Source organism: Pholcus phalangioides, unplaced genomic scaffold (genome assembly GCF_987345545.1).
Source record: "Pholcus phalangioides strain wild (caught in Gottingen) unplaced genomic scaffold, Ppha-v1.0 ptg000010l_1, whole genome shotgun sequence".
NCBI classification, from domain to species: Eukaryota; Metazoa; Arthropoda; class Arachnida; order Araneae; family Pholcidae; genus Pholcus; species Pholcus phalangioides.
Window position 1 is genome coordinate 9,474,215 of NW_028301603.1, and position 17,476 is coordinate 9,491,690.

Sequence of the window (17,476 nt, forward strand, 5' to 3'; positions counted from 1 at the left end):
TAAAATATCAATATTCAGATTACTTTGACCGTTAGGGTTGCCATAGCTAACCATTGTACATGGCCATAATTATCACAAAAAAAATTCACCACTATATATATATATATACAGTCAAACCTCGTTAATGAGTCACTCTTGGGAGAGCAAAAATATGACTTGGTAAGCGGAGTGACTCGTTAAACGGAGTAAGCCATAGCTGTGCCAATTCCTGCCTGAGGACAATTGGGACTTCCAAAAAGTGACCCGGTAAGCGGAGTGACGTGTTAACCGGGTGACGCACTAACGAGGTTTGACTGTATATAGGGGCCCGGTGAAAGCCGAATTCCGGACATTGAGAGGGTCAACTGGGCCGTCAACTGGTCTTCGGCAGTAACATGAAACTGCTTTGACAGTAACGTGAAAAAGACGGGGAAGATCGTCACATGTGAAATGATGTTCGTTGTTTTCTTCCTGACAACAGAAATGTGACATTTTCAGTACAGCAGAAAAGCCACCTAGATACCCCGTCCCCATCGAAAATTCAATAATTTTACTACAACATTCTCTTTGTTACCCTTAACATTTGACACCCGGAGCAGTTGGCCCCCCTCTAGTTCTGGGCCTGCGCCAAAGTCTAAGTCTATCTAGGAGGCTTTAGTAGGATTAGCAGATTCGAAAACTGAGAAAGGAGGATGCCTGCGCACACACATCCTTGGTAACGCTACTTTTCCCAATAGACGGCGTCATTATACAGACCAACAAAAACCGACAAAAATTTTATGCAACTAAAGCAGAACCGCTAAAAAAGCAAAAACAGATGTTGAACCATCTCGCTTCGCTCATAATGAATTTTTCCCACCGTCTGGTCAGTTTTATTGCTTTGCGACCTTTGCCTGGAGCATGGAGATGTTTCCTTTGGCCAAGAACCTCGTTTTTTGCTGCATTTCTGAGAGCTTTCATAGCCTTGTTGAGGGGACTGTTCCACGAAGCACAGGCGGCCTGCTATGCTGACCGTGGAAGCGCGGCAGTATTTCCAGCTGGCTTGCAGTGGCTGCCGGCAGCCCTTTGCAGTTTATGCGGAAAACACACATTTTTATTGCTTTTCCCTCCGAGCCGTGTCAGTCCAATCCAAACGGTGGAACAGCCTCTTCAAGTTTTGCACCCCCCCTCCTTCCCCACGAAGATTTTCTTTGCTATAGGAATCGGCCTTGAGTGTTGTTTGCATCCTGTTTTCTTTATTTCTGAATGGTAGAGGTAACTTCCCTCCCTCCCATGGGTGGAGATACGGGGGGGGGGCAATGCGCCCCATCGTCAAAGGTGGTATTGTCTGATCTAATCTATATGTGTATATATGAATGCCCCCCCCCCCCCAGCAATAATGACCGTGCCCTCCAGGAGTTCAAGTCTATCTCCGCCTATGCTCCCTCCTCACTTCATTCACTCGGCATTAGCTGTTGGTGAGCAAACAATGGCATTCTCTTAGAACGGGTGTTGCGGTTTCCTTCTTCCAGAGTTGTTTTTGGGACTGTCTCTCCCATATTATCCTGGGGCAAAATGGGCCAGGATTAGGATAGCATCTGCCCTGTTTTGTGGCAACTTGGGATATTGTATTCTGGGAATTTCGACACACGCACGCACGCACGCACGCATACTCACTCACTCGTGTCAATGAAGATATATGTATATGTTTCGTTCCCCCGGGGGAAAAAAGTGGAAGAATTCTGGAAACCTGAGAGGCCAAAAGGGAGAATTTTCCGAAACGTAGTGGGAAGCTTGGAATGACATGGGGGGGGGGGGGAGACAACGTCTGGTATATTCAGAGCCAGAACTAGAAGGGGAGGCAACTGCGGTAACAAAAAACATTGTTGTCAAATTATCGAATTCTACGATGGGTGAGTGGGAAAAGCCGCAAAAGTTAGTTTGGCCCACTCACAAAAAATTCTAGTTACCTTCTTGCATCGGTAGAGATTCATCGCCAGAGATCTGTGGAATGTATGGTCTGAATGCCATGAGAGGCAAGGTTCGTAATTGGGTGAGACTGTAAATGAGACGGCCGGTTAAAATGTGAATTGTGGGCTACTCTCAGAGACAGAATTGCCGACGTTATTCAAAATGCAGCCTATTTATGTATGAAGGGTTGAAATTATGTTGCAACATAGGCATCGGAACATGGGAGGTTGAGGCTGTTTCAGTCCCCACACCCCAATAATTAATGAACATATAATGCAACGCGCTATTTTCCCTCCTGAATAAAGGCTTGAGCCCCCGTATATACGGGACAACTGGCAACTTTCAGCCCCTGAAATGTTTTCCCCCATTCCGGCGCCGCTGTATTGCAAGACACTGTGCATGGGTAGAATTTCGAAAGCTCGAGTTTAGAAATCGATTGCCAATAGCCTTCATATTTGAATGCCGAGAGATTACCGTTTTGAAATTATTTCTCTTGGTTTCAGTTGCGGACTATTGTCCACTGATGTCTTGCGGTCGGAATCAGGTCTGCAGGAACAGCTCCTGCGTCTGCGCAGATGGCTTCAAGATATCGGAGGAAACCGGCGAATGCATACGTGAGAAAAATATCAATTTTTTATGATCAATGTTCTGAATGAAGTCTGCTGAATGGTGGTCTCGCAGAAGTTTCTGTGTCTTGATCTAATACATCTCTCCATTACAGCGGATTTCTGCGCGAAGCTCGGTTGTCCATCAACAGACATGACATGTCTCGAGAGTTCGTCTCCTGAGACACCCGAAGACATCAGATGCTCTTGTAAGCCCGGACATTCCTTCAACGGGAAGCAGCAGTGCGTCCGTGAGTGTTATACCATGGTTCTTCCAATCGAAAAAATCCGAACATTTCTCGGTGCTAATTTTTAATCGATTGACTTACGATTTTATTGTTGAAATGAAAATACTCGTGGAATGCACGAAAAAAAAATCTCAAATAACTGATAAGAATCGTATTTGTATTTGTATTTGTAAGAAGGTGGTGCTGACCACATTTCATCCACACATTTAGACTTTTACACGGGGGAAAAGAAGGAAATTGCTAATTACCATTAAAAAGTTGCCAATTTTCAATTGAAATTTTTCAATTATTGCAAAAAAAATTGTCATGGGGGACGAACGGAATGGAGGGCTACAAAAAAATTACACTAAAAGAAGACAAAATGTATTAGATGATCTTAAATACGGGAATATAAGGGTCAATTCACACCACACAAAAAATGCTGATAATTGCCAATTGTAGCTAAAATTGCTAAATCAAAGGAGTAACAGATGAACTAAATATAGATTAGGGGTTCTGCAAAAGAATCGCAGTGAATTAAAATGCATTTCACCTGTTCAATCATAGCGATCCAACAGATTTAATAAATGTACTTTTTGCAAGTTTTTTTTAGCATAACAGACCTGTACAATGTTTTTAACAGAAAGAAACAAAACATTTTCCGCAATAAATAAAAAATACTTTTGCAATAGGGAAGATGGAATTTATTTCTAACAATAGATAAAATTATTTTTTAACAACAGACAGCAGTTTTTCACAACAGTAGATATATTTTTTTCAATAATAGAAGAAAAATGTTTTCAGTAATAGGTGCTTTCATCGACACGGTCCCGCTTTGCAACTGGTTTAAACTGAGCCTGGAGGATCGTGCGCAATTGAAAAGTAAAGCAACAGATAAGGAATTTTAACAATAGATAAAAAAATTATTTTTCAACAGCAGATAAAAAAAAATTACAATAGATAAAAAATGTTTTTCAAAAATAGATAAAAAATGTTTCAACAATAGGTGAATATGTTTTTCAACAATAGATAAAAATGTTTTTCAACAATAGATAAAAATGTTTTTTAACAATAGATAAAAATGTTTTCAACAATAGATACAATTTTTTTTCAAAAATAGATACAATTTTTTTTCAAAAATAGATACAATTTTTTTTCAAAAATAGATGAATATGTTTTTCAACAGTAGATGAATGTTTTTCAACAGTAGATGAATGTTTTTCAACAATAGATAAAAATGTTTTCAACAATAGTTAAAAATGTTTCTCACCAATTGGACAATTTTCTTGTTGTGGTCTCTGTGTTTGTATGTGTATAACAAATGAAAATGTTTTTTCAACAACAAATAACAAAAAATTCGGGAATAGAAAAAACAAAATTTCAGCAACAGATTAAAAAATTTTCAACAATTAATAATTATCAACAGCAGATACGGAAAACCTATTTTAAATAACACAATACAACAAAAAGTTTTACAACAATACTTGTCTCTACAGCCGCCTTCTGCATTTTCCCGGACCTCAACACTTGCAAACAGCTCTGTTACGAAGATGAGGACGGCCCGAGCTGCGATTGCGAGCCCGGTTTCTCACTAAACGAGATCGACAACTCAACATGCGGTAAGTGGACGCTGTTGAGCCTATTCTCGTAACAATGTTGGCTTTGATTTTGACATTCAAAAGTAATTTCAGTACATCTGCTCTTAGCTCTAATTGATTTTTAAAATTGAACTCCATTCCGAACGTATCTGCGCTTATTCTTTTACCTTATGTCCATTGTATCGTAAAATATGGATTTTGTTATATTGTTAACTGACTTTTGATTCACCTTGTACATATTTTTTATGTTTAATAGAATAATTTGAAATCAAACAGTAAATGGTTACCAGAGTGTTATTTTTATGGCTTTTTCCTCGACAGACTTCATCGCATACAACAACCAAACAACATCCAGTTGCCTCAATTCAACATGCAGCCCTGGAAGTTGCATACAGGATGGAACAAGCATTACGTGTGTGTGCCCTCCTGGTTACGTTGGGCAAGATGGGAAGTGCTTAGGTAAGAGGTCTAGTTTGTGATGTTCTGTTGTTTACATGAACTGGATCATGGGAACAGGAACCTGGGTAGGGTGCTGAGGCTGTCTGAGGCCCCCCCCCCCAATAAATTTTAGGGGGGGGGGAATAATTAACGAAAATACAATGCAACTCACCACTCCTTCTGCTGCGCATCAAGACTTGAGTCCCGTTTATACGGGACAGCTGGCAACTTCCAACCCCCTCAATGTTTTCGGTGCCTCTGAACTGGATATATTTACTGATGTAATAAATTTTGATAATAAATATTATGCGTCCACGTGTCTACATAATTATCACTCTTATTTAGACGTGTGTACTGCTGGCCTGCTGCCACGAGGGATTTGTCCCGGTGACAAATGTGTCTCTTCCGTGGAAGACGGCAAGCATTTCAGATGTTCTTGCGAAGGAAGATTTCAGTTGTCTGAGGATGGCATCACTTGTGCACGTAAGTTCATATATAAAGTATATATATATACATATATACGTATATATGTATATGTATATATATATATATGTAAAATTTTTTTTAATTCTTAATAATTTCGGTTTTATTTGAATCCGTACTATGAATTACTTGGCTTTACTTATGAATTACTTACCTTACTTAGACCTATCTATCGTCCACGACTTGAGTCTACCGTCAATGCAGAACTCACTCAACCAATCTCCTCACCCTCACGTTGCACGCGACGCAGAAAACCTGCTCCTAGGTAAACTCGGCTCAACCAACAACAACTATAGTAGAAAGCCTCCGCGAGAAGATCTAACGTCACTGAAGCATAGGTGGAGATAGACTTGGAAGCCTGGGGGAAGGGCACGATGTTGATGTCAATTCATATATGCATATATATATATACATTAGATCAGCCAACTTCAACTTTGACGCTCGGGGGGCAGTGTCCATGCTCCACCCGTATCGCCGCCCATGGATATAGCAGGCCGACATAAGTGAAATCTTTAAATTTTTTGGAATATATATTAGTGACTGTAGAGAGGTGAAATTATAGCCTTAGAGGTGAAATGGGTGACTTCGGTGACGTCACGAGCTTCGCGCGGAGGCTCTCTGCCATAGAAGGTGTCGGCTTAACTCAGACGCAGTGGCGACGTAGACCGCTGTTCCAATGATTATACAGGTTGATTCCAAAATGTCACGCAACCCGTTCTAAAATATTCTATTTTAAAATGATATCAAGAAATAAATCAAAAACTATATTAGAATGAATGAAACAACATTTATGGATACAGAAACAAACTTTGTTTCAAAATGTCAAAATATGACCATTTTGCATGAATACAAGCGCGTATTCCCGGTTTCTGTGGCCACTTTTTCTCAGGGCAAGTGCGTTTTTTCAATCAGTATACATCATTCTTGTATACATTTGCCTTCAGGTGTCCCCGTGGGGGGAAAAAATGGGGGGGGGGTGACTGATCCGATGATCGCGGTGGCCACAATCCTTTTTGAAATAAAGCGGTGTCCGAAAATTTTTCGTGAAGAATTACCATCATGTCATTAGACCTAACGGCACATAACCAGGCTTCATCTGTAAAGAACACAGAATCAAGATTATCGATACCATTTTCATCAGTGAGAATCTGATCCAGGGGCGGTTCAAGCGAGGGTTTCGCAAGGGGTGCGGTGCACACGGTCGACAGGCTATAAGGGGCGGCGGCAGCTTAGGCTTCAAGTAGACACAAAAATGTTTTACAAATTTCCAAGAGTAAAAATTCACATGACATCACGTTTTTGTTCCTCTCATTCATTCTGAGGTTTCATCAGTTCTGGGATGTTTTCCTCTCATTAATTCTGAATTCTCCGTCGATTTTTGTTTCATTAATTCTGAATTTTCTTCTCTCTCTCGATTCTGGGATTTTCTCTCTTTCTCATTAATTCCGGGATTTTTTCCCTTTTGATTTTGAATTTTCATTGGCAAATATTATGTTTTTCAGCATTCCTGTATATTTTAATCTGTAAATCCAGAATTTTTGTGGTTATGCAAGAATCTTTCGATGCCGGTTGCCTTTCTCCAGAAAAGAGAGATATACTATATATAAAATCCGGGCCAAGAGCCCCGAAACTATTTTATTACCGGGCCCTGGGGGGTAGGCATTATAGGATTCGGGTGGGAACTTTAGGCCTGAAAAGAAAAAAAAAATTGAATTGTAAAGGCAGCTTCCTTAGCAGAATTTGTTTTAGGGATTTTACCGAATGCAATTTCCTTGTTTGATGTCAGTGTTGATCTCTAATGAGATAGAGACGAGATAAGTCGTTACTATTGTTGTATATCTGTTTCTATCCCGGGGGGGGGGGGCAAAAATGAAAGTAAATGTTTGATTTGATAAGAGTCTCGACATTTCCTTTCTTTGACCCGCACTGAGCGAGATTTTGTTCAAGGACTTCGTAGATAATTTATGATCGACCACCAAAAAAACAGAAAAGAAATGGCTGAAATACCGAAATATTCTGTGTTTACTACACCTGTAAACTCCAAGGCGTCACCTACTGAAATTACAATGCTTATTCGCTCCATCGGTTTTGTACTACAATCACACATTATTGAACTTTCCGTCAAAACTACGTCCGCCATTTACAGTGCGAATTCTTATCGTCATCGGCAAAAAAAGTCGCCAATCGTGAGAAGTGAACTGGCAGTTTATTGCTGAAAACCTCTGTTTGGCGAGAAATAAAAGGCTGTTGCAAGTCACGTTTACATATTATCAAGTCTCATAGTCATCGGCAAAAAGTCGCCCATTGTGGGGGTAAAAATGGATAGATTGTTGCTAAAATTGTAAATGGCGAGAAATAAAACATTTTTGCCAATCGTAGTGATTTAAAATGTATTTCCCGAATGAATGCAACGAATGTGTGAGATGATGAATATTTATAGTCATAATTATCTTTATGAAATTTTTAATGCGAATTATATTTATCAGTGGTTTTACAGTGACTATCACTAATCAAAGCAGGTTGCGCTACAAAGAATACATGCCTCCAAAAAAGTTAGAACGACCAAAAATGAGGAAAAATACTGTTATGTCCTGTAAAACGATGATCATATGGCCACTTCATATGTCACCCAATCCACCCGCGTGCACCACCATGGTCTTTTATCATGGTGCTGGCATAGTTCTGTCACTGCATCATTAGTCATTCATCGCTTTCGTTGATTGATCATACCTCACCATTTGCCGTGATTGTCGCTATATCCTAAATTCCATCTCTAAATTCATGGTGGGTTTCGAATCGGTTATAGTTTTATTCGCCGATTCATTAAGTCGATGGATTACTTTTCTCATTGATTCATTCATCGCTTTTGTTAAGGTTTCATTCATGGCTTTTATTACGTTTTCATTCATCGCTTTTGTTACGGTTTCACCCATCGCTTTCTTTACGGAGTCATTCATCGCTTTTGTGATGGAGTAATTCATTACTTCTGTGATGAATTGAATAATTTTCTTTGAATAATTGAATAATTTTCTTTGAATAATTTTCTTACGGTTTCATTCAGCAACTTTCTTACGATACAATTCACGACTTCTGTTACGATCTCTTTCATTGCTTTTGTTAATGTGTCATACATAATTTTTGTTATGATGCATGTCATTTATCACTTTCGTTGTATGAGCTGGCAAAGGATTGATCATCAATAATTCCTCTCAACTCAAAATGTTTAAAATGCAATGTTTATATTTATAAGTTTTATTTTCATATGCTATTCACTGTGGTTATTGTTTTCCGTGGATGCGCAGCGATACTTAGGGGGTTTTAGAACAAAAAGAAATATCCCACTCATGAAATTACATGAATATGTTGTAATCAGTGTTTCTGCTGTTCTGTATGTGAAACCTTTTTTTTGTATTTGCTCAGCCCGCAACATGTGCAAAACCGGGGAAGTTGGCTGGAGTTCGTGCTCGCAGATTGGAGCGCGATGCGTCGAAGAATGGCCTGGTCCGGACGCATACCGATGTGATTGCCCACCCGGAACAGAGATGGTCCTTGGTAAATGCGTAGGTATGCAATGTGAGTTTTCTTACAAAATGAGAGGGAGAGAAACGACAAATGCATGCCATTGTGCCGGTGATGTAATTCTATAATGCCCCGTACGGGAATCCTGTTAGTGGAGTGGCAGGCTTATAATGCTGTTCGATACCATGTATAAATCTTGTAAAGACAAACATATGTAAGCCTTGTTTATGGTAAGTTAACCCTGTGATGCCTTGTATGCCTTCGACGAATTGCATGGTAACAATATAATGCTCTGCATAACCCTTGAAAACGGTTAATATAACAACGCGATGCCCTGTATAACCCCCTGCTAATTGTATGGCAATAATATTATGCCCTGTATAACCTCTGCGAATTGAATAGTAACAAAACATAATATGCTCTATAACTCCTGAAAATGATGTGGTAACAATGGAATGCCAAACACAACCCCTGCTAATTAGTGATCTGTATCAATTCCTTCTAATAGTATGGTAACAATACAATACTCCGTATAACTCCTGCAAACGATTTAGCAACAATTTTCTGCCCTTTATCAACTCCTACTAATTGTATGGTAACAATGCAATACCTTTTATAACTCCTGCAAATCGCGAAGTAACAATGTAATGCCCTGTCTAACCAGCACCTCCTAGAGATAGAAGGCCTCTGCACTGTTTGCCATAAACGTCATTCAGACTACCTAGCAAGTTTGCTACGTTTTGAAACACAGCATCCTATTTCGTTTCTTCTTATTTTGGCGCAGAATCTTCCTGATTGGCTCACAAATACCGCGTAGTGATTGGATGTGGGGCATAGAAATCACCAATTCTGAGCCCGATCATTTCTTTTCCTCACAATGATGACACTGGCACGAGCAGGGAATTTTTTTCCCCCTGAATATTCTGAGGGAAAATGGACTACTTACTTGACGTCACAAGCAGAGTGCGGAGGCCTTCCATCTCTAGGAGGTGGTGGTCTAACTCCCTCCCTGCAAATTGCACAGTAACAATGCAATGCCCTGTATCACCCCTGCAGATAGTATGATATGCACGATATTTACGTACTGTATAATCCCTGCTAAAAAAAAATTTTAATATCCTGAATACCGGTTATGTATATAACTGAACCCTGCAGATAGTATAGCAACAATGTACGATGCCGATCAAAACCTTTCCATCAATGGCATGGTAACCCTATCACGCCCTACATGTAAACAGTTACCATAGCTTTACAAGGAAACTTTCCGTGGGTTCTTTAAGGTTTTTGATAATAATTCAATAAGATCTTACAAAAATCCGTATTTTGAAGATTTAGTGATTTAGCCAAATACTTCAACGGGCCTAAAAGGTCCCGCTTTTGGCGACATTGGTTCATGTAAGTGCCTAAACAACTTCTGAATATATCTTTTATTATAAATTTACTAATATAATTTAACATTGTACCCCCATGCATCCCGATAATGTTCAACGAAACTGTTCAATTTCAACAGAAATCTGTGAGAATCCGGATCACCAGGTGGAATGCTCCAAGTTGGGAGCCGTCTGCGGGACGGACCACAGCGGCAGCCGAATGAAGTGCCGTTGCCCACCGGGCTTCAGTTCCAGCGATGGCAATGGAGGACCTTGCAATATTCTTGGTAAGAGTGACTAATGTAATTAATACACATACAAATTTTGTGACTTTGTAGAAAGACAGATGAAGGTCGCGAGACTATCGGGAGGAAACATCTAGGGCAAAGGGTTGTTAAATTTTTTCCACCCGCGGCGACCCCTTTCCCCCCTATTCAATACTTTTCCGCGAGCCCCCCCCCCCCCGGAGCCGTTTAACAAAGGATATTTTCAAGAAAACTTCGTTGGTTTTTTAAAAAAAGGTTGCAGGTGAACAGTTTAAGAACCCCCCGATCAAGAGCATACATGCTCACTCAACCCTTTGCCCGCGGGCCAAATGTGGCCCTTCGAGTGATCTGATGTGGCCTGCGACTTCAGATCATTCGAGACTTCCGGATCACTTGAGCGCTCTACGACACGCTTCGAGATCACTTCGGTGGCTCGCAGCACACTTACAGATCACTTAAGTGGCTCGCAGCACACTTACAGATCACTTAAGTGTCCAGAGACACATTTTAGAGTTCACTTAAGCGGCCCGTTGCATTTTTATAGATCACGTAAGGTGCACCAGAATTCATACCATAATTCATATGACCACCCAAATCAACAGAATTGCCCTCGACACATTTACAGATCACTGGAGTAGCCCTTGGTACATTTCCAGATCACCTAAATTGCTCGCGATGCATTTCCAGATCGCTTCACGCTTTCGGATCACCTGAGTGACTTGCGCATATTTTCAGATGACTCGAGTACCCTGCGGCACGCTTCGAGATGACTCGAGTGGCTCGCAGCGCAAGAACAGAATCATTTAAGAGGTCCGCTGCATTTTTATAGATCACTTGAGTGGCTCTCGACCCATTCTCAGATCACTTTAATTGTCCCCGACACATTTCCAGGTAACTCAAGTGGCTCACGGCACGTTTTCAAATGAATGAAGTGGCCAAAAAATTGAGCATTTCTGATCTAGAGCAGTGTTTCCCAGAGTGGATGATATCGCCCCCGGGCAGAAAGATTGTCCAGGGGAGTGGTAGTAGCTTAGGGTTTAGTATAGGGTCCTACGGGTTGTGGGGGAGGGATGACGAGAAGAAAAAAAATTGAAAAAGGGGCGATATGGGTAGAAAATTTTGGGAAACTATGATCTAGAGCAGTGTTTCCCAAACTTTTGAAGTTCTCGGCACCCTTGGGAATAACATTAACGACTTGGTGCACCCTTCCTTGAATACAGTTTACCACAAAAAAATCACTCACTAAAAATACATCAGTAGAGTTTTGTTTGATTAACCATTAATGTGATTGATGAGTAGTGAACAGATACTTGAAATCAAGCCTTACAGTTGGCAATGAAACACGCAAATTGTCCTAAAGGTCTTGCATTCTATTTCTTAACAGATGGCAGCACTACACATAAGCCCCGTTCACGTGGGAAATAGAAAAAGCGGGTTTAAAACCCGTTTCAAGAGTTTTCACCGACGACTGCTCCCCATTTCTCTCCTTACGAAGGAAACAAGTCGTCAAAAGCGGGTGCTAGAACTCCTAATACTACCGCAATATTTGCGCATGTGAACGGGGCTATAAACCCCCCCCCCCCAACAACGATATTAGTATCTCCTGACAAGTATTACACAGAAAAAACTTCACGTTATGTTCCCAACACATACACGCACATTCCGGAATGTACCGATTCATTAGAAATTGTGTAGAGGAATGTGTACGAGGTTCATTTACGGTCGAATGGTAGTAGTCTATTTTTTGATTGGTATTTCACAGTCACCATAGCAGAGAAATCTTGCTTGTATGTGTATGATGTTGCAAAAGTGTGTTAATGGCTCTCCTCATTAGATTAGGATACTCCTCTTTCTCAATCCAAGCCAAAAAGCAGCCACCGACGCCTCATTCTCGGCGAACTTAACCTTTGAATGTGGAATCGGCGCAAAGATCAATAAATTCATCTCGTTCGCGAGCAGTGAAATCTATTTCCTCCGCACTGTCTGCGAAATCAAATGTTCAGACAATCCAGTCGAAATTCTCAGTGGAAAACTATGGAAAGTACATACGCTTTTGCTAAGTACAGTGGAACTTCGGTTAACGGGTGGTTCGGTTAGCGAGCAATTCGCATAACGAGCAAAAGTTTTGCGCTTTGTTTATTTACTGTCACGTTTTCACAACTAAGCTGATGATTTTTTCGCTTTCGTGCACACACGTACTGTGGAATTATAGGCAATATTCTCCCCTACAGTGTCCGGTCAGCGTGCCTCATTGGCAAAATTAAGCGTGACTATTACACGAAATTAGATGTCGCATTGTAATCGCGCGTATGTGCGCTTGTTTTTTTTATATAAATTCTGCTTGGCCAGGAGTTGACGAATTGATGGACCTCCATTGCATGCAACAGCAAGAGCTTATATTGAAGGTATCTTTTTCTGAGGAAGAAAGAGAAGAAATTTCACATTTGAAAAGTGAGAAGTCTACGGAGTCACTGTTTTCAGAATAAACATTTATTACGACGACGCATAATAATTATCTTGGTTAATAAAAAAAGGAAGACAGGCATAGAAATTTTTTGACCGTCACGGTCTCGTGTGTAGTGACTCTCTGCTGTTGTTTTTGGTCGTCTGCTTGGGACGCCACGAGTCCCTCACTTTTCAAATGTGATCAGAGAGATGTGTAAAATGTGGGAATCCGTGCAAAATTCTGTAGGAAAGTACCAATGAAATAGAAGCACAGTAATGCAAGCAATAGATCTGCCCAGCGACGATGCAATTTCCCATCTCCGAGAAATCCTAAAAAGGACGCAAAAAGCAAACGTCATTGAATACGTTCTTTTTAAAACACACAAAAAGAATAAGAATGCAAACAGCGAGTCCGTTAATCGTCCGACACGAGATAGTCCTGTTCTCTCTCGTTGTTTAGAGTAAGTTAATTGGTATACATTATGTCGTATCGCACGTTTGTTTACGGCGTTATTACACTATATATACTGTACATCTTATGTACAGTATATATGACTGATTATATTATTTCACTCGAAAAATCTAATTCTTCACCTAAATTTCTGTGTGTGTGTGTGGGCCCCCTTCAGCACTTGCCGTGGCTCCCCTTTTTATTTGTGGCCCCCTTTATATCTCCGGCCTCCTTTTAGAGTATCCCACGGCCACAAACGGGCCACATGGCAACCAGGTTCCGAACTACTGCAGTATTATATAACATAAAATCATGTCACTAAAATTTTTGCTGTTACCTATCGAATGAAATTGTTATATTGAGTAATGAATTGAGTAATGAATTGTTATAACTATCATATTGAAGTTGCTGATCGACTTCTGAATATCGTAATAAAATAATAAAAAAAAATATTCTATCATATTTATAATGCTTTAAAAAACAATAATATATATATAAAATTATCAAGTTACTGAAAAAATGTTATCAGTTCATGTTTGTGTACAGTAATATAATATCAATTTGCCGCTGTGGTGGTCGAGTGGTTATAGTGCCGGACTCGTGATGCGAGGATCCGGGTTCGAACCCCACAGTGGTGGTCGGCTGAAGTTGGTTTTCTGTGGTTCCCAACTTCAAGGCGCAAATGCGAGCCGATCTCCCCGTTAAAAAGTCTCGCCACAGAGAGCAACAGTCCTACAACGGTAAATCATTCAACCATAACACTTCACTCATAGTTAGTAAAACTGGGGGCAGATGACAGCATTACACATAACAAGCATTACACAGAAACAAACTATACGTCAGGTTGCACTACACGTACACGCACATTCCCGCATGTACCGATTCGTTGGGGGGTTCCGTGGGGGGGGGGGTGTGCATGTGTGGTGTAGCAGTAGTAGGTAGGGGATCCATGATGTTCTTAAGTCAGCCACCTCGTTGGGCAATTTGCCTGTTGTGGCGTTGTATTTGTATTTGTATCAATAAATTTCATCAAGGGTAGCGACTGCTTTACTTTGCAAACAAAATCATATTATTTTACTTCATATAAACATCAACCGTTAAAATTTTGAAACAAATTTGATAATTTAATAAATATTATTGTTTATAAAAATATATTATTATATTATATTATATTATTTTTTCAATATAGTTCACCAATTAAAAACCTTTTACCAATGTCAATTGAAAAATCATATTCGTTTTATTCGGTAGGTGGCAGCAGATATTTCAGATCAATGATTTATGTTATTAGATTGCAGAGGTTCTTTACAGGGTGCCATATGGCCCTCCAGCGTCTCTTGGATATTCTGGGGGGAAGCTCAGGTGAAAATCATATGAAGGGGAACCACGACAAATGCGGAAGAAGAGCAGAGAGAGAGGTGATTGATTTCAAGTGCATTATGGTGGGAGAAAATGTTAATACTTTCTGAATGCGCACAACATGGAACCAGGACCATTTAAATCCGCGAGCCCTCATATCTATAGATGGGCGCATGATGAGATCTGGTACTACAATTTCTGGATGTAATTAATATATGAGTTTTTACTTCTCTTCAGCCAAGTACGGGCGACTCCGGAACACTTTGTCAGTGCCGTCTAAATACGTGGGCCCACCCTTGAACGGCCTGGGGTGGGCATCAAGTTTGAAAGGGGTGGTCATGATAACGATATTTGGTCAAAATTTTCGACAGCTTCAATATGGGAATAGCATACTAGACAGGCATTTCTATCCAAGTACGGGGAAATGTGAATGCCCAGCACTGTGAACGGAGGCTCTGGTTATTCCTGTCGCAGTGGAGGCTCTGTGTGTTTTCATCTGTGTATGTATACATGGCATATTCCGTAAAAAGAAAGGGAAGCAAAACTGCTTAGCACTGAGGATGGAGGCTTTGTTTCCTCGTTTCCCGTCACAGTGGTGGAGGCGTTGTATATATTTTGAATGTATTTAGATCATTCGAATCTTCCACCTTCAACATGCCCATTTCATCTTTTTACTTGCCTCACAAGTCTTCTCCGGGTCTATTATTATTGCATTGTATTATTGATTAAATGCCGTTCTTATTAGTCATTTTTATGTGAATGAATAATTGTGAAACGAATTATTCGTGTTTACATTATTTCCTATGGGGAGTTTGATTCATATAACGAGCACTTTCGCGGAACGAATTAAGCTCGTTAACCGAAGTTCCACTGTATTGACAAATGAGGTCTTTCAGCTTATTCGAAGGAGTGTGTTTATTACTACGAAGGTTTCGACAGCTGGCTGATACGAAGATATATTCAAGAAAGAAAATTGGACTCGCGCGAATCGAACCCACGTCCTCTCACTTGCCGGTGGGCGCCCTAGACCATTATCTAGAAATCCAACGAATCCTCTTTCTTTAGAGGTCGTGTGTGCTGTATATGGGCAGCCAGACCTAACTCATGCCAAAGCTCACATTGATGACACTGCCACCAGATGGTGACTTATCCGATAAGTCTGTCGTGCATGAGAGTAATTAATTTGACTAAATTTAGTTTAAGAACTTAAGTGGACTGTAATATATATTTTTTGATCCATGTCCATAATATCTCGCGGCACCCTAGAGTTCCGGGGCGCACCGGTTGGGAAACACTGATCTAGAGCATAGTTTTCCAACCTTTTTTTTGTTCCACACACACACATCGCCCCCTTCTTCAGAAATTTTTTTCTCCCATCGCCCCCATCGAAATCTAACCCATAAAATCCTATGTTATACCCGTAGCTTCTACCGCCCCTCTGGAGCATTCCATCGCCTCCTGGGGGCGTTAACGCCCACGTTGGGAATCAAGTGATCTACATCGTGGTGCGCAAACCGTGGGTCGCGACCCCGCGGGAGGGGGGGGGGTCACGTCAATATCGCGAGAGACTCTCCAAAATAGAAACTTCCGAATAAGAAATTCATTTTTATTTAAAAAATTGTCAAAACTTAAGAAAGCCTTTATTCAGCTGAGCTAGTTACCATGTATCATACAATGTAGTTTTATAACCAATATATCGGCTCCGTCATGCCAAAATCACGAATGTGCACTGTCCGTGCAAAAAATACAAAAGAACGTGGGAAATGACGTTTGAATGTTCACTCTACCCGTGGGAGCTATTTTCCTAAAATGTTTTGTAACGTGTGTTTCCCAATTCGCATTTCAGGCACAACTTAGCTATCAAAACAAGGTATCGAAACAGCTGGTAAAAAAAAGAAGAAAATTTGTACATTCGTGGTATGTGGTGGACGATATCGAGTTACTACATTTACAGGGTGACTTGGAGAGAATCACCCGATTTCAATATTGTACATTTCTTAAAAATTAAAAACACGGTGTACACAGAATGATCGCCACTGACCAATCGTGGCCCCCCGCCCTAGGCGATATAAGCTGGTCCGTCTTAGGAGACGTGGGCCACGGTGGAAAAATCTAACGACATCCAAGACCAGCAAAATCACCCACACCAGGCCACACTGCCACAAGCCAACCAGCAGCAGGACCCCTCATACAACTTCACAACTTCCAACACACACTTCCCCACTTGTTGCATTAGTGTTTGCATATCAATAGAATATATATCACTGAAATGATATCAATAGAAAGATATGGGGGAACATATGGGCAGGTGAACAGACGCACATCGCTTGCAGGCCACGAGTGGGGCCCACAAAAACTATTTATATATTTATACACATATGAGCATATAGACAACAATGCAATTATGAAAAGATACAAAAGAATTGCGAATGATACATGGAGCAACAGACCTACAACAGTAAAATCTTCAGTCATTATACTTCACTCACAGTTCGAAAAATAGGAGGCAGATGGCAGCACTATAACAAGCATTACACAAAAACGTATGTCACGGTATGTTCACAGCGCGGACACGCACATTCCAACACGTACCAGTTCGTTAGAAGTTCCGCAGAGGAATGTGGATGAAGTGCATGTAATGGTTTAGTAATCGTAAGTGTATATGAATGATAAATAATATGTGAATACACGGGTGGAAATGTGTTTATGGGAATTTTTTTTAAATGGTCGATTTCAAGTGTAGAATTATTTTGAAATCGGATGATTCTTTCTTAATCACACTGTAT

General features: G+C 40.5%; 1 protein-coding gene across 1 annotated transcript in view; it reads left to right on the forward strand.

Annotated features, from left to right (window-relative positions):
- Positions 1-17,476, forward strand: part of LOC149080859 (uncharacterized) — a 55,478-nt gene that overhangs the window by 16,783 nt on the left and 21,219 nt on the right. The window contains exons 7-13 of the mRNA XM_089237536.1: positions 2,433-2,543; positions 2,651-2,785; positions 4,258-4,380; positions 4,681-4,818; positions 5,143-5,280; positions 8,701-8,844; positions 10,310-10,456. Of these exons, the coding sequence (XP_089093662.1) occupies positions 2,433-2,543; positions 2,651-2,785; positions 4,258-4,380; positions 4,681-4,818; positions 5,143-5,280; positions 8,701-8,844; positions 10,310-10,456 (936 nt within the window). The remainder of the gene's footprint in view (positions 1-2,432; positions 2,544-2,650; positions 2,786-4,257; positions 4,381-4,680; positions 4,819-5,142; positions 5,281-8,700; positions 8,845-10,309; positions 10,457-17,476) is intronic.